Source organism: Belonocnema kinseyi, chromosome 9 (genome assembly GCF_010883055.1).
Source record: "Belonocnema kinseyi isolate 2016_QV_RU_SX_M_011 chromosome 9, B_treatae_v1, whole genome shotgun sequence".
NCBI lineage: Eukaryota > Metazoa > Arthropoda > Insecta > Hymenoptera > Cynipidae > Belonocnema > Belonocnema kinseyi.
In genome coordinates, this window is record NC_046665.1 from 101,576,075 (window position 1) to 101,601,859 (window position 25,785).

At 23.1% G+C, this 25,785-nt stretch overlaps 2 protein-coding genes across 2 annotated transcripts in view; one reads left to right on the forward strand and one right to left on the reverse strand.

Moving 5' to 3' along the window:
• Positions 1-19,020, reverse strand: part of LOC117180661 (DNA mismatch repair protein Mlh3-like) — an 89,046-nt gene extending 70,026 nt beyond the window's left edge. The window contains exons 1-3 of the mRNA XM_033373151.1: positions 18,982-19,020; positions 12,377-12,646; positions 8,162-8,317 (exon numbers count right to left, since the gene is read on the reverse strand). Of these exons, the coding sequence (XP_033229042.1) occupies positions 8,162-8,317; positions 12,377-12,646; positions 18,982-19,020 (465 nt within the window). The remainder of the gene's footprint in view (positions 1-8,161; positions 8,318-12,376; positions 12,647-18,981) is intronic.
• Positions 19,021-19,746: 726 nt separating this feature from the next.
• The window catches only part of LOC117180771 (GATOR complex protein NPRL3), a 30,842-nt gene continuing 24,803 nt past the window's right edge, over positions 19,747-25,785 (forward strand). Inside the window, exons 1-4 of the mRNA XM_033373271.1 lie at positions 19,747-20,104; positions 24,355-24,623; positions 24,694-24,789; positions 24,891-25,109. Of these exons, the coding sequence (XP_033229162.1) occupies positions 19,943-20,104; positions 24,355-24,623; positions 24,694-24,789; positions 24,891-25,109 (746 nt within the window). The 5' untranslated portion in view covers positions 19,747-19,942. The remainder of the gene's footprint in view (positions 20,105-24,354; positions 24,624-24,693; positions 24,790-24,890; positions 25,110-25,785) is intronic.

Here is a 25,785-nt window from a genome sequence, read left to right on the forward strand (position 1 = left end):
ATCGACTCGGGATACTTATAAGATACTACCATGATTTTTTCAGATTTTTTGGTACAAAAATAAATTAGGCCAAAAACCGGCCTTACCGACCCTCCCCCTTTCTATAAATTTACTCTTTTCTACTTAATTCAACGATTATTGTTTAATTTTTAAAAGTTTTAATTTAATTAATTGATTTAAAATATTATAACGTATTTTTTCAAATTCCTTCCCATTTTTAAGAGATTTAAACAATTTCAAGGGACTTTCAGAGATTTTATTCATTTTAAGGGATTTAAAATAAAAAATCACCATTTATGAGTGATTTCGAATATTTGAAGAGATTTATAAATGTTTATTTTACAATTTAATTTTAATTTACTCTTTTCTACTTAATTCAATTATGTTTGTTTAATTTTTTTAAATTTTAATTTAATTGAATTATTTGAAATATTTTAACTTTTTTTTTAAATTCCTTCGTGTTTCAAAGAGATTTAAACAGTTTCAAGAGATTTCCAGGGGTTTAAATCATTTTAAGGGACTTTAATATGTTAATGGATTTTAAAGATTTTTTCACCATTTATGAGTGATTTCAAAGATTTGAAGAGATTTACGAATGTTTTTTTACAATTCATTTGTAATTTTAATTTTAATCTACTCTTTTCTACTTAATTCAATGATTTTTGTTTATTTTTAAAAAGTTTTAATTTAGTTGATTGATTTGAAATATTTTAAAGTATTTTTTTCAAGTTCCTTCGTATTTTAAAGAAATTTAAACAATTTCAAGGGATTTCCAGGGGCTATAATAGTTTTAAGGGATTTTAATATTTTAATGGATTTTAAAGAATTTTTTAAACTTTTTAAAAGTTTTAATTTAATTGATTGATTTGAAATATTATAACGTATTATTTTTAAATTCCATCGCATTTTTAACAGATTTAAACAATTTCAAGAGATTTCCAGAGATTTTAATAATTTCAAGGGATTTAAATATTTTAATGGATTTAAATTTACTCTTTTATACTTAATTCATTGATTTTCGTTTAATTTTTAAAAGTTTAAATTTAATTGATTGCTTTGAAGTATTTTAACGTATTTTTTTCGTCAAATTCCTTCGTATTTTAAAGAATTTTAAATCATTTTAAGGGGTTTCCTGGAGTTTTAACAGTTTTAAGGGATTTTAATATTTGAATTGATTTTAAAGAATTTTTCACCCAACATGAGTGATTTCGTAGGGTTTCAAAGATTTAAGGAGGTTTTCAAATGTTTTTTTTTACAATTCATTTGTAATTCGCTCTGAATTCTTATTAATGTATTATAAATTGCTTGAATTGTTTTTAATGCACTTAATTGCTTTTTAAATTTAGGTTGATTTTTTATGAATTTTATCTCATTCTTCTAATTTCTTTTAAATTTCTCTAAATTCACTCAAAATTGACTGTAATCAATCCATTTTTTTCGATTCTTAAAATTGTTCCAACTTGATTGAATTCTTGGGAATTTATCTTGAATTGTTTTGTAATCATTAGTTACTTCTTGTATTAAAAATTAGTAGCGTTTCATAGATTTGAAATTTTTCCTGGAATTAACCCTGAATTCTTTTTAATTCGTTGGAATCTCTTGCATTTTTGTTAATTTACTTGAAACCTTCTAAATTCACACCTTGAATTCTCAGGCATTTCATCAAATTATTTGAATTTACTTGACTTTTTATAAGTTTATTTCAAAGGTACTGAATTCAATGAATTTTTTTTTTTTTTTTGAATTTTTTGAAATTCCTTTTTTTTAATTCACCTTGAATTTTTATGAATCTCATTGAATTATTCTCTTTGATCTTTAATTACTTTTAAATTCAATCCAGTTTCACGGAAATCAATGGAATTTTTTTGATTTTTCAACATTTTTTCCCAATTAATTTGAATTATTTTGAATGTAAATTGAATTGTTCCGAAATCTTCGGAATTCATCCTGAATCTGTTACTCTTTTAGCGCGAAAAAAATACCCTATGAGAGTGACAAAAAGTTTCCTTTGGTCCCTATATTTTATCCCATAGTGACTCTGAGTCATGAGATCTCCTTTTTTTATATCAAATACTGAAATAACCGTTTTTATAGGTGTAAAAAATAAGCTTTTTTACTTATTATTGGCCAACAATTTTTAAAGAAAAAAGAACCATAAATAAATTCTTAATTTTTTGCGAATAGAAGTCGTCTTTGAAATTTTCGAAATCTGTTGAAATCGTTGTGTATTCGTTAAAAACTCTTAAAATACTTAAAATCTTTGTGAAATCTTGAAATTTCTTTGAAATCTTTTTAAATTTTTGTAATATATTTTCAATCCTTAAATTCCTTGAAATATGAAACATTTGTGATATTTAACCTTTGTTTGTGAAATATTTGGTGTTCGTTTTAATTCATTGAAATCTTTTGAAATCTTCTAAAAATTTAAAAATTTTCTAAAAAGTTTCTCAAAGATTTAAACAAAATTTTCAAAAAATATTCTGGAAGATTTTAAGAAAACTTTATAAAATTTGCATGATAATTTTGTATCTTTTTAAAACTCCTAAACATCTCTTAGAATTACTTAAATTTGTTTCTACAAATTTTAATTTATAAATTATACATCTAAATTTAAAAATTTCACTTACAAATGAAGCATTTTTCAAATACAATTAAAATTGTAACGTTCAAAGTTTAAAGGCTCTTCGAAATTTCAACGATTCCAGGCTTTCTATGTGAAACAATTCAGTTAAATATTCTTTACTTTTAAATATTTGTTGAAAGTTTTTGAATTAGTTTAACATCTTTGAAATATTTCCGAAATCTTTCGTTTTGGTTTTAAAAAATTAAAAACTTTTGAAATCGTTTCAAATCTTCGAAATGTTTTAAAATCTTTAAAATTTGGTGTACACGCCTTTTTCAAATCTATGAAATCCTTGCAATCTTTATCAAATGTTTAAAATCTTTCAGAAATGTTGGTGAAATCATTGAAATCTTTATCAGAAATGTTATTCGCTGAAATTATTTGAAATCTCAGTGAAATCTTTTCAAATCTTAAAAATTTGTTTAAATCTTAAAAATCTGGTTTACTATACCTATTTTAACCTTTTTTAAATCATTAAAATATTCGAATGTTTGCAAATCATCGGAAATATTTGAAATCTTTATGATCTGGTGCACACACTTTTTTCAACTCTTTTAAAATTTTTATGAATTCGTTGCAATTTTTTAAAGTACTTAAAATCTTTTTAAAATCTAGAAATTTCTGTGAAATCTTTTGTATTTTTTTCTTAATTTCCAAAAATATTTCAAATCCTTGAAATCTGAATTCTTTGAAATTTTTTTTGAAATCTTTTAAAATTTTAGTAAAATCTTTGAAATATTTTCGAAATCTTTCGTATTGAAATCCTTTAAATCTTCCAAATGTTTTAAAATCTTCAAAATTTGGTGTACACTTTTTTTTTAAATTCTTTGAAACCCTTGCAATCTTTATTAAATGTTCAAAATATTTCAGAAATTTCTGTGAAATCATTGAAATCTTTGTCAAATCTTTTGTAATATTTGTATCTTTCTGAATCCTTTAAAAAATTGTAATCTTTGGACTTCTTGTATTCTTTTGAAATATGTATGAAAATCTTATAAAAAATTTGAAATATTTGCGAAATCTTTCTAAAATCTTTTGTATTTATTTAAAATCATTAAAATAATTATAATCTGTGTGAAATCTTTTTTGTATTCTTAGAAATCTGGTTCACCATACTTATTTTAACCTTTTTTAAATCCTAGAAATCTTCAAAAGTTTTAAAAACTTTGAAAATATTCGAAATATTTATGACCTATGTATACGCCTTTTTGAAACACTTAAAATCTTTGTTAAATCTTTGTGAAATGGTTTGAAATGTTTTAAAATTTTTATGTTATCTTCAAAATATCTGTTTAAAATTACTTTGACCCTGTTTGAAACCAGAAATATTAAAAAATTTGTTGAAACATTTTGAATTAGTTTAATATCTTTGAAATCTGTGTTATTCGTTTGGAATATTTGAAATCGTTTTAAATATTCGAAATTTTTTCAAATCTTTGAAATCTGTTCAAGGTGGCCGTTTTAATCGACGAAATGAATTCCCGGTTTTTTTCCGGTTCGCAAACATTTTTCCTGGCCAATGAAATTCAAAAAATGGAACACTAAAGCTAAACAATTTTCCACTTGAGTTAATAAAAACTGAGCTGCGAATGAAAGCACTCAAAGTGGAACTGTTAAATTCTGAACTTTAAAATTTTCAAAATTATATAGTTTTAAGAAATTTTTAGCTAGAAACATCAAATATTGAAAAATTGAAATGATTTTAACTGGACACTTCTTAAATTAGAAATTTAATTATTTTCTTTTTAAATAGTTTAAGCAACGTTGGAAAGCTTTAAAATTTTATTTCAAAATCTTAAGAAATCTAGAAGTTGTTTTAAATTTGTTTTAAATTTAAAATTATTTTGAAAACTTTTTCAAAACTTTTAAATATCTGTCAAAATGAATTGATTTTTTTTTTGCAATTTTCAGAAATACCTACAAATTTTAGAAAATTTCTTTACAATTTGGATATATAAATAACAATTGAACATTTATTATTTGTAGGCGAAATTTGAGTAATTTTCAGAGATATGTAGAAGTTTTGAAAAGATTTAAACTTAATGTAAAACTTGAAATGATAGCCTAATATAAAACGAAATGTAGATTTTCGTAGATTTTAAACAAAAAAATTAAATTCTTTTCAAGAATTGCTAAAGGCTTCAAAAGAATAAAAACATTTCTTTAAGATTCATAGGAAAATGAAAAATAACTTTTCATTTTGAAAAATTATTTCAAGAGAATATTTAAAAATTTAAACAAAATTTTCAAAAAATATTCTAGAAGATTTTAAGAAAACTTTATAAAATTTGCATGATAATTTTTTATCTTTTTAAAACTCCTAAACAACTCTTAGAATTACTTAAATTTATTTCTACAAATTTTAATTTGTAAATTATACATCCAAATTTAAAAATTTCACTTACAAATTAAGCATTTTTCAAATACAACAATTAACATTTTAACGTTCAAAGTTTAAAGGTTCTTCGAAATTTCAACGATTCCAGGCTTTCTATGTCAAACTATTCAGTTAAATAGTCTTTACTTCTAAATATTTGGTTTCAATTTACTTGTCTTAAATAAAAATTCAAATATTGCTAGATATTCAATAATTAATCTTTTTTTTAAATTAAAAACTTCAAATGGAGAGGGATAAAAATTGAATATGTTAGACTGAAACAATATTTTAAATTTAATAAAATCCTTTAATTAAGAATTTTTTTTATGAAGTAATTTTTAAGTTGAAAATAGTTTATAAACTTTCAGTCACACCTTCACATTTGTTTAATGACTAAGATTTTTAAATTGAAACGATTTAAGTTTTAACGTTAAAATTGGAAAATTCTTGAATTTTAAACTGGTTTAAAATTGTTATTTCAAATCGTTTTTGTTCACTTTTAACTACTTAATGTACAGATAAATTAAAAAACATTTATTTATCAAATAAAAATATTGTTTATCAAAAATTTTTCACAACAAAGGCTTTTATTTTTTTATTTGTTCAAGTCTTTAGGAAAGGATTTAAAAATTCAGTAAATAAAAAATGTAAGCTTAGAAATAAAAAATTTTGAAGTAAATAAATTGAGAATTACGCATTGTAAGTTAAGTAATAGCATAACTGAAAAACATAACAATTCAACCCTTTTTAAAATATTTCGAATTCTTTTATTCTTTTGAAATAAGTATGAAATTTTTGTGAAATCTTTCTGAACACTTTCAAATTCATTTGAAATCATTCAAAATTGTATAAAATCGGTCATAAAATTAGAAATTTGGTTTACTATACCTATTTAAAATTATTTTTTAATCTTCTAAATCTGTTGAAGGTTTTAAGATCTTTAAAAATGTTCAAAATCTTTGACAACTGGTGTACAGACCTTCTTCAATCTTGAAATCCTTGAAATCATCATAAATTGTTCAAAATCTTTAGGAAATTTTTGTAAAATCTTTTAAAATATTTGTAAAATTTTTCTTAAATTTCTGTTCATAAAATCTTTTTTATTCGTTGAAACCATTGAATGATTGAAAGCTTCTAAAAATTTTTAAAACCTTTTGAAATTATTTCAAATCTTTGAATTTTTTATGAAATCTTTGTGAAAGCTTTTGTATTAATTTGAAAACATTAAAATAGTTATAATCTGTGTAAAATATTTTTCAATCTTAGAAATCTAATTCAAAATTTTTTTAATCAGGTCTACCCTCTGCACGTCTTTTTAAAAATTTTGTAAAGCAACGTAGCTGTTGCTTAAAGACATATTTCACGTTTATAAATTCTTTTAAATACAATTATTATAGATACGATATTGAACTAAATTAATACTCAATTATTACTTTACAGTAATAATGACATATTTTCCAAAAAAATAGTTCAAGATTTAACCAAATAGAACAATTTTCCAGCCAAAAAAAAAAGATTTTTTTTAAAGGCAATGAATTTTTAATAAAAAAGTTAGTTTTCAACTAAGAAACTCGAATTTGTTGTAAGACATTGGACTTTTAAAGAAGAAAAGATTGATTTTTATCAAAAAAATATAAATTTCATTCAAGAAAGATGAATTTTGGACTTGGACAATATAGATAAATTCTCAACCAAAAAGTTGATACTTCAACAAAAAATAATTATTTTCTTCTCAAAAAGATGACTTTTATACAAAATATATCAATTTGGTACTAAATAGTTGAATTTTCAACAAACAAGATTAATTATTTACCAAAAATATTACTTTTGAACAAAATACATCAATTTTTTCACTAAATAATTGAATTTTTAATTTATACAATATACAGGACAAAATTTCGATAGAAAATGTAATAGTTACATTTTCAGATAAAAATTCTTAAAAACATAACTTTGAGCAAAAAACAAAAGAGTTTGCAACAAAATTGTTAAATTTTCAACCAAAAGATGAATTTTCGACCAAGGAGTTAAATTTTGAACCAAATAGTTTAATTTTCCATCAAATTGTTCAATTTTCAAGTCAAAAATATAAATTTTCTACAAAATAGTAAAAGTTAAAGACAAAAGTTCATTTAAAATACATGAATATTCAATCAAAAAGTTAAAATTTCAACTAAAAAAGATACATTTTTAACCAAATAAATAAATTTTTAATTGAAAAAAGATTAATTTTAACCAAAAATGAAATAGTTTGTCAGATTAAAAAATATATTTTCAACCAGAAAACGAATTTTACTCAAAAAAGTACAATTTTCAATCAAAGAAATGAAACTTCAACTGAAAGAATGAATTTTTAACAATATTTTTCAATTTTGAATTGAATAATATAATTTTTAACCGTGCGAGATAAATTCCGAACTAAACATATAATGCAGCTTTTTCAACAAAAAAATTAACTTTTACCCAAAAATATAGTAGTACACAGAAATTACCACCAGGGCACTTTTTACGAGTACCATAGTAATTCTTTTTTAATATTTCTGCAAATTGGCAAAATCTTTGATTTGGAATCGTCCCATACACTAAAATATTTTAAGAAATTCATAATAGGTCTATACTCATTTTTCAATCATGGATTTCTTATATTTTTTTCGCGATTTAAGAAAAATCATCATGGAAAGTCATTATAGGAAGACCGATGTAAAAATAAATAATTTTAAAATATTGAAAAAATGTATGCAAAAAAATATTTTAAGGAATTTTACAGGATTTCAAAAGTGTTGAAATATTTCAAATACATCAATGGATTTCAAGGAAGTTTAAGGGATTCTAGAGAATTTCCATGGATTTTAAGACTTTTTAATGGATTTAACAATGTATCAGCCGATTATTTCCAATGATTTTCAAGGATTTCAATGATTTCTAAAGATTTTTAATGTTTGCAGCAAATTTCGAGATAACTTCACGAAATTAATTAAATTTGATTTCAAGGCACTTCTACGGATTTCAACAATTTCAAGGGATATAAAGAAAATAAAAATTTTTCAAAGAGTTTTAAATATTTTAAATTGTTTCAAAAGATTCTAAAGAATCTCAAGAATTTAAAAAAAAGCTAATGGATTTTAAGAGACTATGCTGACAATTGTTTTTAAAAAACTTACATTTGTGTAAATTAAAGCAACGGATGCAATAGAAAATCGAATTGCATCTGAAGCAGATTCCCATCCAGATCCTTGAAATCCACAAATTGTTATTGAAGTTCCTTTAGCAGGACGATTTCCTTGTAGAAAAATTGGCGTCTCTCCTGCCTTATACACCTATAAAATTTTACATTAATTTTACTAATTTTATGAAATAATAGTAAGTATTCACTATGGCCACCAAACTTCATTTTCCAAATTTCCTAATTGTTCTCTGATTTTTCCCTGGACATATTTAAAATTTTCCCTGTAACATGTTTAACAGAGAATCTTTTATTAACGAAATCAAACAATTTTAAATTGAAATTTGACCATTTTAGATTGTTTTTCTACGAAAAAGGGTCACTTTTATACCATAAAAGATCAATTTTCAATCCATAAAGAAAAATGTTAAACAAAAGAGTTTAATTTTCGAAAAAAAAGAATTAAATAAAAAAAAAATATCTGAATTTGAAACACAATAATATAATTTTCAACAAAATGTATTAATTTTTAACATACGCTAATATTTTCAGTACTATAAATTAAAGAATCACGTAATGAACTTTAAAAATTTTCAAAATTATATTATTTTAATTAATTTTAAGCTAGACACATTAAAAATTGAAAAATAATCCTTGAAATGCTTTAAAATTTTATTTCGAAATCTTGAGAAATCTAGAAGTTATTTAAACTTTTCCAAAATTAAAAAATATATCCTTAAATTTTAATTTATAAGTAACAATAAAAAAACGTATTACTTGAAGAAAAAATTAGAGTAACTTTAAAGGATATTTATAAGTTTTGAAATTATTAAAATTAAATTTAGATCTTAAAATGATTTCAAATAATTTAAACGTGTACCGACAAAATTCAGCTGTTTGTACCGAAATTTTGGTGCAAATACCCACAGCCGAATTTGAAACAAAATGTAGAGTTTTGCAGATTTCAAACAACAAATGTAGAATCTTTTTAAGAATTGTGAAAGACTTCAAAAGAATGAAAACATTTTCTGAAGATTCCTAGGAAAATTGAAAATGATTTCTCGTTTTGAAAAATTATTGTTACAGAAAATTTAAAAAGATTTTAAGAAAATTCCAAAATGATCATAAATTAATCTGAAAGATTTTAAGGATTTTTTAATTTTCAGAATTTTTACAAAATTGTAGGAAAAATTCGATTAATTTAAAAATATATTTAGAAGTTCTGAAAAATTTTTAAACACGTCGTTTAAATTACTTGCAATCATTTAAAGTTTTTAATTAATTTTTAATCTTTTCTATACTTATAAATATATCTTAAAATTACTCAAACTTTTTCTACTAATAATAAGTGTTCAATTGTTATTGAAACGTCAAAATTTAACATTTTCTCTTACAAATGATACATTTTTAAAAAATTAAAATTAAAATTGTAACGTTAAAAGTTTAAAAGTTCTTGGAAATTCTAGGGAGATTCTAATTTCAAATTAAATGGGTTAAAAATTGAGTAATTTCGACTTAAACAATATTTTTAATTTAATGAAATCCTTTAATTACAACTATATTATTATGCAGTTATTTTTAAGTTAAAAATAGTTTATGAAGTTCTAAACGCACGTTAACATTCGTTAATAGCTGAAAAAAATTAATAAAAGTAATATATTAATAAATTTGTTTTTTTTTAATTTAATGTAAAAGTAATCTAGAGGAAGAACTGAAACATTGAAATAAAAATATTTTATTGCTAAAACATTAAAATTTTTATTTAAAAATAAAATCGGCATAAATAATACATTAATTTTAATTCTTATTAAGACTTTCGAATTAAAACAGTTACAATATGGAAATTCTCCAATTCTAAACGGATTTAGAATCATTTTGGCCAATCAATTATTATTCAGTTTTTTATACTTAAATTACAGATCCATTTTTAAAATAATTTATTCATTTATATTTACAGTTGATAAAATAAAACTGTTTCTAATCACAAATTTTCAACTTCAAATGCTTTTAATTTTTAATTGTTCAAATGTTCAAAACAGTTTTAATTATTTAAAACCCTGTTGAAATCGGATTTAGGCAGATTTTTCTTCTGAAAATTTGTAAAATTCCCGATCAAGAAATAAATTTACTGTCATTTCCCAGTTTTAAAACAAAATGATTTATTTCCAACCAAAAAAATGAATTTGTAACAAAACATATGAATTTTCAAATAAAAAGTTGAATTTTCAACTAAAATTATAAATCATCAACAGTAAAATATTAAGCTGTAACATATTAAGTTTAACTTTCAACTTGGAAGTTCAATTTCCCAATCAAAGAGACGAATCTTCAACAAATAAAGATTTTTCAGTCAAAAAATACAAAACATTTAAACCAAATTGTTCAAATTTGAAGCCAAAAGATGAATTTTCTGTAAAATAGTTGATTTTTCAACTCGAACATATGAATTTTCAATGAAAAAGTTAATTTTCAAACAAATATTTGCATTTTTAAGGAAAAAAGAAAATATCGACATAGAAGATTAATTTTTAATAAAGCAATTCGAATTTTCAATAAAAAAGACGAATTTTCAACAAAGTAATTTAATTTTTAACCAAAGAAATGAATTTCCTAAAAAAATTATGAATCTTCAACAAACAAAAAGATCAATTTCAATAAAGTACATAGTTGTACTTTCAAACCGGAAATTTAATTTCTTTCTAAAGAATAAGGATTTCCAACAAATAAAGATTTTTCCTTATATAAAGATTATACATCTTTATATAAATAAAGATGAATCCTTAATCAAAAGAATACATTTTTTAAAATAAGGAGTGTAAATTTTTACACAAATAGTTGAATTTTCAATTTAAAAAACTTAACTATCAACAAAAAATTTTATTTTTTTTTAATTAATTAATTTTAATGCTTTTAATTAATTTTTTACCAAAATAAGTAGCAAAGAATTTAACATTTAAAACGAGGTGAATTTTGAGCTAAAAGTATGAATAGTGAAATTTTCAGTTTAAAAAATTATTTTTCAATGAAGAAAAAACGAATTTTCAACCGAAAAAGATGTAGTCTCAAAGACTTTTGTAATAGTAGATATTTCAACAACACATTTTAATTTGAAATAAAAACCAGTTGAATTTAAAAAAGAGATATTTTCGAGTAAAATAGTTTAATCCTCAACCAAAGTAGAAGAATTTTCTACCAAATAGTTCCACTTTCAGCCAAAAAAGAATTAATTTCTATAAAAATGGATACATTTTTAAACCAAAAAGACAGATTTTTTAAATAGTAGTTGAATCTTCAACACTAAAATATACATTTTTAAGAAAAAACTTAATTTTCAATCCAAAAGGAGGAATTTCCTACAAAAAATTTGAATTTTCAACAAAAAATAGCGCCTTTTTAAATCAATTCTTGAATTTGAATCCAAATAATAAAATTTGTAACTGAAAATATAATCGGCAGGAGAAAGCAATTGTAAAATAAGAAATGGAAGTATAATTTCCAACTTTTTCCTGAACAATTATTTATTTTTGCAGAACGGTAATATTCAACGACCAGAAATTTAACCTTAAACAATTTTTAATATAAAATCCTTAATAAATTAAATAGGAAAATCCCAAAATTCAAATTCATATAACTTACCATTTATTTAAATTGCATATGGTAACAAAAATTTATCATATTTAAATATAATATATTTATAACATATATGTACATTTTTTTCAAAGAAATAGTTTAATTTTGCACATCAAAAAATCCGTTTTTAACTAAGTAGTACAAATTTTCAACGAAAAAGACAAACTTTCTACAAAAAAGTTGAATTTTCAATCCAAAAATATAAATTTCCTAAAAAAAAAGAAAGAATTTTCAACAAAATAATTTAATTTTTAATCAAAGAGATAAATTTTCAACTAAAATTTTCCATCTTAACAAACAAAAAATGTAACTAAGTGGCTCAAATTTCAACCGAGAAGTGGAATTTCCCAATAAAGAATACGAGTTTTAAACAAATAAAAATTTCTAAGTTCAAAAAGAAAATTTTTTTAACATAAACTTTAGAAATTTCCGGACTTGTAAAATATTTTGTTTAAAATTCTTGACCTTTTCTGACGAATAAAATTTCCTGAATTTTCTCTGATTTCCAGTTTTCCTGAATTACCTTCACCAAGTTATTTTAAATTAAATATATACATAAAAAATACAAATTAAGTTAAAATACCTTTTCGTAGGTTTCTGTGGATCGTTCACATCTTGAAGTAATAATACAAATTTGGCAAAGTTCAAGAATACTTTTTAGAGTTTTGCCTCGCGAATAAGGGCAATATGTCAAAATCTGGGGATCGGTCCCATTTTTCTTCTCGGTTTCGCCAATTCTTGACAGAATATCAGGAGGGATTCCCTCACCATTATCTACTACTTGAATTCTTTTTTCTTCATTATGAAAACGAACTGCAACTCCAGTTGTTTTTGCGTCAACAGAATTTAGGATCTGGTTTTAAAAAAATTAGATGGAGTTATATTCAATTAAAAATAAAATTTGGCTTTCATACTTGTAATTTTTATCAGCAAAATGCAGGCCACACAGTCCCTATAAATTAATAAAACTTCAAAAAATTCAGGTCGAGTTCCAAAGAATTCAAATGAATTTAAAATAATTTAAAAATATGAAAAAAATTTCATTGAATTCAATAAATTTCAAATGAGCTTAGAAAAATTCAAGAGAATTTGATGAAATGCCTAAAAGATCAAGACGATGTTCAGAAACTTTAGAATTAATTAAATAAACACTTTAGAAAAATTTAAAAATCCGCTGAATTAAATAGAATTGAGTAAATTTAGAAGTATTTAAAAGAATTCAGGGTGAATTCCAAAAAAATTCAAATCTTTCAAAATCTTTGAATCCCTACTAACTTCTAAAAAAAGTGACTAATAAATACTTAACAATTCAAATTGAATTCAAAAGAATTCAAGTTATATGGAAAAAAACTTTAAAATATAATAAACTCCGTTGATTACAATAAAATTTAAGTGAATTTAGATAAATTTAAGCGAAACGAGAAGAATTAGATGGATCTTATAAAAAATTACGTTAAATTAAAAAAACAATCAAGTGAATTAAAATCAATTAAAAGATATGAAAAAATGCATTGAATTGAGTGAATTTATAAGAATTAAAAATAATTCAGGGTAAATTAATGAGAGTTAAGAGCGAATTCTAAATTAAATGGAAAAAATATTCGAAAATCTCTTAAAATCATTCAAATCCTTTACTATTTGTGAATTAATTCTCAGAAATCCATTAAAAAATTAAAATCCCTTTCAATTATTAAAACTCTTGGAAATTTCTTGAAATTGTTTACAACCCCTACAAATTCTAGAAAATCTTTCAAAATGCCCTGAAATATTACAAAGTCTTTGAAATTGCATTAAATTACTAAAAACAGTAAAAAAAACCTTTTGTAATCTTTTAAAATTACCTAAAATATTTCAAATCCTTTAATATGTTTTGACATTTTTTTCAAGCTTTTGAAAATTCTAAGGAATTTAAAAACATAAAAATATTTCAAATACTTTCATCATTTTACCAACTGATCTTCAGGATCAATTAAATCAAAACTTTTAGAAATATAAAAAAAATCTATTGAATTATGTAGAATTGTGTGCATTTAAAAGAATGCAAGTATATTAAAAAAATGAAAAGGAATTCATAAAATTCAAGAAAATCCCGGAGAATTAAGGACAAAAATAATAAGAATTCAGCGTGAATTCGAAATATTTTCAAATATTTTCAATCCTACGAAATACCTTACTTTTCGAGAATAAATTCTTTAAAATCTACTACAATATTATAAAATCATGGAAAATGTATCAAATACCTTGAATCTTTTGGAAGCCATTATATCCTTGAAATCTTTGCGATATATTTGAAATATTTGATAATATTTTTGAAATTAATCAAATCGTCGTGAAATCCTTGGGAAATTATTGACATTTTTGTCCACTTTTTGAAATCTATCTGAATCTTTTCAAAATATTTGAAATCTTTGAAATCCTTAGGAAATCATTTAAATCTTTTTGAAATCTTTGTGATATCTGTCGAAATATTTTCAAAATATTTGAAATATTTGATAATATTTGTCAAATTATTGAAATCATTGAAGTCTTTGTAAAATCTTTGAAATCTGAATGAAATATTTGGGAAATCATTAAAATCTTTGCCCAATTTTTCTGAAATCTTAAAAATATTTTTGAAATTATTGTAATATTTGGAAAAGCACTTAAATCTTTAAAATATATATTTAAATATATATTAAATATTTTAAATCTATCCGAAGGCTTTGCGAAACATTGGAAACTTTGTGAAATCTTTGAAAAATTTTTGTGAAAACTTTAGGAAAACATTACAATATTTTTAAATTATGTCTTTGAGAAATTTCGAAATATTTTTGAACTTAATTAAAATTTTGAGAATTCATTGAAATTCTTGTGCACTTTTTGAAATCTATCTGAAATAATTATAAAATATTTTAACTCTATCCGAAATCTTTGCGAAGTATTGGAAATCTTTGTGAAATCTTTGTGAAATCTATCTGAAATCTTTGCAAAATCTTTCAAATCTTCATGACATTTTTGGGAAATCATAAAAATCTTCGTGCAATCTTTTAAATCTATCTGTAATCATCATGAAATATTTTTAATCTATCCGAAATCTTGGCGGAATCTTTGAAATCTTTGTGCACTCTCGGAAGACTATTTGAAATCTTTGTGAAATATATTTAATGTTTGTGAAATATTAAGGAAATTATTGAAATCTTTTTAAATCATTGCAAAATATTTTTAATTATTGGGAAATCCTTAAAATCTTTGCGAAATATTTTGGAAATATCTGATGATATTTGTGAAATTATATATTTTAAAAATATTTGAAATTTTTATGAGATTTTTTTAAATCCATCGAAAATATTTGCGAAATTTTTGTGAAAATTTTTTAACCTTTAATAAATCATTTATGTCTTTTTGAAATCTTTTGAATCTATCAGAAATCTTTGCTAAATATTTTAAATCTTTGGGTAGCATTTGTGAAATATTTGATGCCTAACCGAAATCTTCGCGAAATAATTGTGAAATTTTTTTAATTTACGGAAATTCTTTCAAATCTTTGTTAAATCTTTCGAAGTACTTGGGAAATATTTCAAAGATTCTTGAAATATTTGGCCATATCTGAAAAGTTCGTAAAACCTTTGAAAAATCATTGAAGTATTTGTGAAATATTTTTAACTTATCCTTAAACTTTTTAAAATATTTAAAACATTTGGTAATATTTGTCAAATTATTAAAATAATGGAAGTATTTGTGAAATATTTTTAATCTATCCTTAATCTTTGCAAAATATTTCAAATCTTTGCAAAATATTTTGGGAAATTACTAAAATCTTTCTGAAATTCTTATAAAATATTTGTAATATATCCGAAATCTTAGCGAAATCTTTGAGAAATTTTTTATTATTTTTGAAATATCTGATAATATTTGTGGAATTTTTTTAATGTTTGGAAAATCATTAGGATCTCTGTGCACTCTTTGAAATCTATTTGAAATTTTTATAAAATATTTTTAATCTATTTGTAAAATTATTGAAGTCTTTTGGAAATCATTGAAATCTTCGTGGAATCTTTGGATTCTATCTGAAATTTTTATGAAATATTTTCAATCCATCTGAAATATTTGCGAAATATTTAAAATCTTTATGAGGTTTTTTTTAATCTATCCAAAATATTTGCGAAATATTTGTGAACCTTTTTCAATCTCTGGGAATTCGTTCAAATCTTTGTGAAATCTTTTGAAATACTTGCGAAATATTTGTTTAAATTCTTAAAATATTTGGCCATATCTGAAAAATGTTTAAAACCTTTGAAAAATCATTGAATTCTTTGTGAAATCTTTCTGAAATCTGTCGAAATCTTTTCAAAATATTTGGTAATATTTGTCAAATTATTGAAATAATATCGAAGTATTTGTGAAATATTTTTAATCTATCCTTAATCTTTGCGAAATATTTAAAATATTTGGGAAATTACTAAAATCTTTCTAAAATTCATATAAAATATTTTTAATCTATCCGAAATCTTCGCGAAAAATGAGACAACTTTGTAAAATATTTATTTAATCATTAAAATATGTGTGCACTCTTTGAAATCTATCAGAAATTTTTATAAAATATTTTTAATCTATCCGAAACTTTCCGAAATCATTTAAAGCTTTATGAAATCTTTGGGAAATAATGGAAATCTTCGAAAAATCTTTTGAAACTATCAGAAATTATTATGAAATATTTTTTATCTTTCCTAAATCTTGGCGAAATATTTGAAATCTTTGTCAAATCTTTGTGAAATCATTGACGAAATGATTGAAATCTTCGAGAAATCTTTCTAAAATCTCTGGAAATCTTTGCGGAATATTTGATGATATTTGTGAAATTATTTAAATATTTGGGAAATCATTGAAATCTTCATGGAATCTTTTAAATCTATCTGAAATTTTTATGAAATATTTTTCATCCATCCAAAATATTTGCGAAATATTTGAAATCTTTATGAGATTTTTTTTAATCTATTCAAAAAATTTGCAAAATATTTGTGAACATTTTTTAATCTTTGGGAAATCATTGAAGTCTTTGTGAAATCTTTTATGCCTAACCGAAATCTTTGCAGAATAATTGTGAAATTTGTTAATCTTTGGGAATTCGTTCAAATCTTTGTGAAATCTTTCGAAATATTTGCGAAATATTTAAAAGATTCTTAAAATATTTGGCCATATCTGAAAAACTTGTAAAAATTTTGAAAAATCATTGAATTCTTTGTGAAATCTTTTTGATATCTGTCGAAATCTTTTCAAAACATTTGTCAAATTATTGAAATAATGGAAGTATTTGTGAAATCTTTTAAATCTACCCTTAATCTTTGCGAAATATTTGGGAAATTATTAAAATCTTTCTAAAATCTTTAAAATATTTTTTCATATATTGGATAATATATGGGAAATCATGTAAATCCCTGTGTACTCTTTGAAATCTATCTGAAATTTTTATCAAATCTTTTCAATCTATCAGAAATGTTTGCGAAGTATTGGAAATCTTTGTGAAATCTGCGAAATATTTGATAATATTTGTGAAATTATTAAAATCTTTTGGCAATCATTGCAATTTTTGTGCACTCTTTGAAATCTATTTGAGATTTTTATAAAATATTTTTAATCTATCCGAAATCTTTGCGAAATGTTTCAAAACTTTATGAAATCTTTGTGAATTAATGAAAATCTTCGAACAATCTTTTAAATCTATCTGAAATTATCATGAAATATTTCTTATCTTTCTGAAATCTTGGCGAAATATTAAAAATCTTTGTGAAATCTTTGGGAAATCTTTTTGAAATCATTGGAGAAATTATTGAAATCTTCGAGAAATCTTTGAAAACTATCTGAAATTTTTATGAAATAGTTTTAATCCATCCGAAATATTTGAAATCTTAATGAGATTTTTTTTAATCTATCCAAAATATTTGCGAAATATTTGTGAACATTTTTCAATCTTTGGGAAATCATTGAAGTCTTTGTGAAATCTTGTATGCCTAACCAAAATCTTTGCAAAATAATTGTGAAAATTTTTTAATCTTTTGGAATTCGTTCCAATTTTTGTGAAATCTTCCGAAATATTTTGCAAATATTTAAAAGATTCTTAAAATATTTGACCATATCTGAAGAATTTGTAAAAAATCATTGAATTCTTTGTGAAATCTTTTCAAAATATTTGAAATAATGGAAGTATTTATGAAATCTTATCAATCTATCCGAATTCTTCGCGAAAAATTGGGAAAACTTCGTAAAATCTTTATTCAATCATTAAAATATTTGTAAAATCTTTCTGAAATCTTTGAGAAATTTTTAATCATTTTTGAAATATCTGATAATATTTGTGAAATTTTTTTAATGTTTGGAAAATCATTGAAATCTCTGTTCATTCTTTGAAATCTATCTGAAATTTTCATAAAATATTTTTAATCTATCCGAAATCTTTACGAAGTATTGAAAATCTTTTAAGTAATAGTAAAATTATTTTAAAAATTTGTAACATCTTTCTGAGATCTGCGAAATATTTGATAATATTTGTGAAATTATTGAAATCTTTTGGAAATCATTCAAACTTTTGTGCTTTCTTTGAAATCCATCTAAAATTTTTATAAAATATTTTTAATCTATCAGAAATATTTGCAAAATCTTTCAAAACTTCATGAAATTTGAGAATTTTTTGAAATCTTTGTGCAATCATTGAAATCTATCGGAAATCTTTTAAAACTATCCGAATTATTTGTGAAATATATGAAAAATCATTGAAATAATTGAAATATTTTTTATCTATCGGAAATCTTTGTGAAATATTTTTAATCTATCAGAAATATTTCCGAAATCTTTAAATTTTTTAACGAAATCTTTGGGAAATTATTAAAGTCTTTGTGCAATTTTTTTCATCTGCTTGAAATATTTACGAATTTACTGTGAGGTCTTAATAAGGATACGCTAGAAATTGCATTAGGAAAAATTCCGCAGAAATTTTGGAGCAGGAACTGATTAACGTATTATTAAAAAATATATAAATTCTCTATACTTAACCGAAATTAAATTAATTTAATTTAAGGAACTTGTATTATCTCAAAATTTTTATATTCAAGCCAATCTCTGTAAGTGAGGAAAATAAATATTTGTGCCTGTCTCAACGCGTAAAATTAGTTCGTAAAATATTTGTAAAGCACTTTTATGTCGAAAATCACTCACCAACTCCAAAACACACTGTCCAACAGTTGAAATTTCCATTATTATTTGAGTTTAAAATTCTTTTTTCTACTATTGATCTATTTTATCAGAATAAAAAAAAAAGAATGCCATTGCTGCATCAATGTCTTTTTAAAACTGATTCTACAAGTAAAAAATCCGTTACAATTTCTAAATCCAAACTCAAACAGGCCCAAACCGGAAATGAATACCCAATGAATATCCGTTATTTCAAAATGTCCACGTGATCAAATGCCGCGTATATTTAAATATCAACATAATGTTTAAAAAAAGGAAATATTTTACAAATATGTGAGAGTTTTAAGAATTAATATTATAAAGACTACAATTTAAAATTATCTCCCATTTTTATTTGCTGGTCATTAAAAATTGAACACATATATGTAAATATTTGAAAACATATCAAAAACTGTAAAATTAGTTGCGTAAATATATTGTCAATATTGTATTAAATTGTTAAAATTTTAAACATTTACTTTTCATCCTTTTTATTGATATATAAGAAATTTCGAAAAAGGTTGATGTTTGAAATCCTAACCTCACTTTATCAGAAAAGTTAATAAGAAAGATAAAAATAATAGCATGTTCCACTGTTTTGAAATTTAAGTATTTATGTCACTCTATAAATCATTAAATTACCTCAATATTTCCCTCCTTTCCTTGATTTCTTTTAATTTAATAAAGTCCATTTTCACGAAATTCGCTCCGTGACGACTGACGTGCTGCAGTTTTGACAGTTCTCTTTTCTTGTTTTCGAACTGCGTTGCTGTCAGGGTCAAATTAAGTGTAAACTCATTCTAAGAACATGAACTCACGTCTGTAATAAAAAAGTAAACTTGATGTGATGTTTCTAAATAAAGAAACAAAGTATCGTTAAAATATCCTGTGTAATCTGTCCATAATCGCGAGGATTGTTTATAACCTCCCTTTTTTGACAGCAGCAATGGAAATAAATCCACTGAGTATTATTCTCGTGAAAAGCGACAGTAAAGGAGACAGGATGCTTTTTCGTTATCCTCATACGACAAATAATCAAAGAGATTCTAGTCAGTGCACCAAAAGAAAGAATCCTTATTCATTAATCATCAACGAAGATTTGCTGCAGGTAATTATTCATTATTTCTAGTTGTTTGAACTATTTTGAAGATGTGCATGATATTTTCTTATTGTAGATCGTACAAAATAATCTATATATTAAGTCTTCTTTTCTTTATTTTTAATTTATACGAGATTTTGTGTTTTTACTGTTTTGACATAACCTCTTCAGTTTTCAATATCTTGAAATTATTTTTAAAAATGTAGTAGAGGAGTGAGCGAATAAACCGATGATAAATAGACTAGAGTTTGTTGATCAATATTTAAGGATATGGGTGAAAATACAACAGTTGGAATTGTTCAATGAATTTTTTTTCAAAAGCGACAAAATTCAGGGTGACCAGACGTCCCGATTTATAACATCTCCTGATTTTTTTTCCATTGTCCTGATTCTTTTTCGCTGTCCTGATTTTGTGATTTTTTATGCTCTGTCCTGATTTTTCATGCCCGAAAAAGAAAAATTGTACTTATATTTAAAAAGAAAGGAAAAAATCGAATTGTGTTGAAAAATTTAGAAGTTCTGAAAAATATTACAAATAATTAACAAATTCTACAGGAAGCACTGAATTATTTGAGTATAAATGTCGACCTCGAAAAATTTATTTACATAATTTATAAAACTGAAGAATTAACATATAATTTTAGTATTTAGTACAGAATTCAAACATTTTTTTTTAAATCCACATTTTTGGGTAAAAATTCATCTGTTTTGTTGAAAATTGGTCTTTTTGGATTAAAAATGCCACTTTTTGATCGAATAATAAATTTTTTTATTGAAAATTCATCTTTTCTTTTAAATTTATGTTTGTAGGCTGCAAATTCTACTATTTTGTAAAAAATTTGCATTTTTAACATAAAAACTACTACTACTACTACTACTTTGTTTAAAACAATTTGCTTGGTTGGTGTTTCATAATTTTCATTCAATAATCTTTTGTTTAAAATTTTAACTGATTTTTTTAATATTAATTTGTACTGTATTTTATTGAAAATTATATTTTTTGGTAGAACCATTTTGTTAAAAATTCTTTTATTTTTGTTGAAAATTAATTTCATGAACTGAAAAGTTAACTATTCCGTTTTGGGTTACAAATGTACTTTCTTCAGTTAAAAATTAAACTATTTGGTTAAAAATTCATTGATTCGAAAAAATGAAAAATTAGGTTTTTAACAAAAAGTTAACTTCTCCATTTCTTGTTGAAAATTTTTATTTCTTCGTTTAAAAATTAATTAATTTGGTTGAAAATGATTTTATTTGGAACTATTTTTGAATATTCATTTTTTGTTTAAATTAATTTCTTAAACTAAAAATTTAACTGCGTGTTTGGTGGAAAATTTATCTTCTGTAGTTTAATTATTTTACAGTTAAAAATTTATTTATTTTGAAAACTAATTTGTTTGATTAAACATCTATTTTGTTGAAAATTCATTTTTTTATTAAAGGTTCATCATTAAAGATGAGAATCCATTTGTTTGGTTAAAAATGTAACTATTTTGTTAAAAAAAATCTGTTCTTAAAAATTAATGTTTTCGGGTTGAAAATTCAACTTTTTGTTACAAATTCATCTTTTTGGGCTGATAAGTCTACTATTTTGTAGAAAACTTTTTTTTTCATAAGAACTACTACTACTTCTTTGTTGTAAACAACTTTTTTGGTTGTTGACTCATCACTTTAATTTAAAAACCTTTTTTTGGAGATTGAACTACTTTATTAAATATTCATTTTTAATTGGTTGGAAATTAAATTTTCAACTTTAAATTTACAATTCCATTTTGGGTTGAAAATCTATATTTTCCCATTAATAATTCATGTATTTTGATCAAAATGAATAGTTTTGGTTGAAAATTAAACTATTTTGTTTTAAAAAATGTTTGGTGTATTTTTTTGAAATTGAAAATATAGTAATTCTACTTTTGTTTCAAAATTTAACTGTTTTGTTCCAAATTAATTTCTATCCTTAAAAATGTAACTATTTTGTTGAAAATTCCCTTTTTTCTTGAAAATTCATTTCTTTATTGGCTAAAAAATCTTTCTTTGTTCAAAATTTGTCTTTCTCGTTAAAAAATCATCTGTTTTCGTAAAAAAAATTTTTTGAATAAAAATACAACTGCTTGGTTGAAAGCTGTTTTTGGTTTCAAATTAAAATCCTTTTTGTTGAAATATTAATTATTACATTTTTCGTTGAGTTTGTAGAAATTTCAAATGTTTTGTAGAAAATTCCTTTTTTTTTGTTAAAAGCAAATTTTTTGTAATAAAAATGTAACTATTTAATTTTTTAAATTGATATTTTGTAGTTTAGAAATTCAGCTATTCGGGTAAAAATTCAATTATTCGGGTAAAAATTCATTTTTTGATATACAATCTATCTTCTTGGTTAAAAATTCAATTATTTGTTTAAAATTTTATGCATTTTGTTGAGAATTCATCTTTTTGGTTGAAAATGAATCTTTTTAGATTGAACATTCCACTACTTTGTTGAAAATTTGTTTTCTGCTTGTTGCAAATTAATTTTTTAATTGAAAATTTAACAGTTTGGTTGAAAAATCTTTTTGGGTTGAAAGTTCAACAACTATTTTCTTAAAAATTCATTTTTTGTTTGTTAGCAACTAATTTTTTAACTCAACATTTAACAATTTGTTTAAAAATTCAACTGTTTGAAAATGAACTTTTTTTTGTTGAAAAATCAACTGTTTTGTATAAAACCTCCTTTTGGCTGGAAAAGTCAACAATTTAATAAAAAATGCAGCCATTTGGTAAAGAATTTAACTGTTTTGTAAAAAATTAGTGTTTTTTTGTTAAAAATTAATTTTTTGTTATACCAATTTAATTATCGGATTTTTGGTTAAAATATATCTTTTTTAGTTAGAAATTTATTAAAAATTCGTCTCTTTTATTAGAAAATTAATCTTTTTGATTTAAAATTAAACGTTTTGGTTGAATCTTTATGAATTTTGTTGAAAATCCATCTGTTTTGGTAGATAATCAATATTCCTGGTTCGAAATTTAATAATTTTATTAACATTTTATGTATTTTGTTGAGAATTCGTCTTTTTGGTAGAAAATTAATCTTTTTGGTTGAAAATTAATCTTTTTAGATTGAACATTCCACTACTTTGTTGAAAATTTATTTTCTGTGTGTTGCAAATTAATTTTTTAATTGAAATATTACATTTTGGTTGAAAACTCATCTTTTTGGGTTGAAAGTTCAACAAATATTTTCTTAAAAATTCATTTTTTGTTTGTTACCAATTAATTTTTTAACTGAAAATTTAACAATTTGATTAAAAATTCAACTGTTTGAAAATTAACGTTTTTGTTGTTGAAAAATCAACTGTTTTGTATAAAACCTCCTTTTGGTTGGAAAATTCATCAATTTAATAAAAAATGCAGCCATTTGGTAAAGAATTTAACTGTTTTGTAAAAAATTAGTGTTTTTTGTTAAAAATTAATTTTTTGTTATACCAATTTAATTATCGCATTTGTGGGTAAAATTCATCTTTTTTAGTTAGAAATTTATTGAAAATTCGTCTTTTTTATTAGAAAATTAATCTTCAACTATTTGGTTGAAATTTTATGAATTTTGTTGAAAATCCATCCGTTTTGGTAAATTGAACTAGTTTATTAAATATTCATTTTTAATTGGTTGAAAATTAAATTGTCAAATCTAGATTTACTATTCCATTTTTGATTGAAAATTTATATTTTCCAATTAAAAATGCATGTATTTTGATCAAAATGAATTTTTTGGGTTGAAAATTCAATTATTTTGTTAACAAAAAATTTGCCGTAAAATATTTTTTAACTTAAAATATAACAATTCTATTTTTGGTTGAAAATTTATCTCTTTAAGTTAAAAATTCATATATTTTGTTGAAAATTATATTTTTTCGTTTTTTAACTGACTTTAACGCCTTTTGTCAGGAAATCAATTGTCTTGATTAAAAATGCATATTTTTGGTTGACAACTGAACTCTAGTTGAAATATTTGAAATGATAAAATTCATTTTTTTTACTAGAAATTTCTTCATTTTTAGTTAAAAATGCAATTTTTTGTTGAAAAGGAATCTCACATAATTTTTTGATAACCCCTAAATAAATTCGCGATAAAAATTTAGTCGAAAAAAAATGACATAAGCTTGTTCGAATTTTCAGGGAATTTTTTCCCAATACAGAGACAATCGTTATCTCAATTTTGTTAAAAAAATTAATTTATTTGATTTTTTCACTTGCTCAAAATATTTTTCTCTTCTATTTGAAAGTTGCCATTTCCTACTTCGAACATAACAAATGGAAATCTCACCGGATTATCTGACGAAGTACTTTCAACTTTATTCGCCGTTAAGCCAGAATTGTGTGAATTAAAATTTGAGTTAAAAGTAAACAATGTACGTTTTGTTGGACACCCGACACTTTTGTCTTCGCGAGGATTGAAGGAAGTCAATTCCTCGATGTTGTTCAATGTCGTTTTCGCTCTTCAAGCTCAAGCTAGTCATTCCGTTGTGAAATGTTACTACGATCTCAGTAGAAGGTAACGATACAATCTGGGAATAGAAGGCAGAGTTGAAATTAAATTTCAACTAACAAAACAATTTTTTTAGACTTGGTATAGCTTTGAGGCACGAAGAAAAACGATGTGGTTTTCTTAGCGAGGAAATTAAAATGATGGTCTCGACTCATGATGAAGTTGCTGCTCGGTAAGGGTTCTAAAAACTCAAAAACACGATTAATTTTATTTTTTAATAAAATTTAAAATAAAATTAATTTCGTACCGTTAATTTTCGACCTTAATTTTTAGGTCAGAGGAGGAAAGTGATGGCGATGAATCGCCTTACGAATTAATTCTCCAAAGAAGTTCCCTTGCCCGAGATTTAAAGTCAGTTTTTAATAGTTTGAGCACAACTGGAATCATCAATATAATGATTAACAAATGGATTCAAGTGAGCTTTTGCCTGCCTCAAAAAGTTCATCAGTCCCACAAAAAAGGTCTCATCATGAATCCAGAAATGATAGACAGGTACGATATTTTTTCTAATGATATTTAATTTTAATTAGCTGTAAATCCCTGCACTTTTATTTTCTGATATTAAAAATATAACAAATTTTAAAATAAATTAACAACCATATTTTTAGATATTTAGTTTAAAAAAAGGTGTAAAGCAATAATTAATAAATTCGAATTAAAAAAGTTTAAAAACAAACAAGTTGAGATTATGTAAACTTTTTAAAAAGGAAAATATTTGCTATGGAAAGAAAAGCAATTAAACTTGTATAATTGCTAAATAAAGACATTCAAAGTTGAATAGTTTCTAATTGAAAAATATTAAATTAGAACAGGATGGCGACATGACCGGGAATTTATTTAAATACAGGAAATTTACTTCTGATCGCAGTACAAATTTCTGTTCTGCGATTTTTTTTCGCTAATTTAAGTTTGATAACCGAATTGATAATATTTCAAGCATACAGAAACAATCATTTTCTCGATTTAAAAAAAAATGGACTTTACCTTTTTTAATTCGGATTTAGAATAAAACAGTTTTTTAAAATACCTGTTCTAAGTCAGAATTCCTCACAATTTAAGAGTTCCCTCTTCCAAATTTTTTACAAATTTATCTTTTTCGGATAAAAATTTAACTATTTGGTTGAAAATTTATATTATTGGTTTGAAAATTTATGTACTTTGTCGAAAA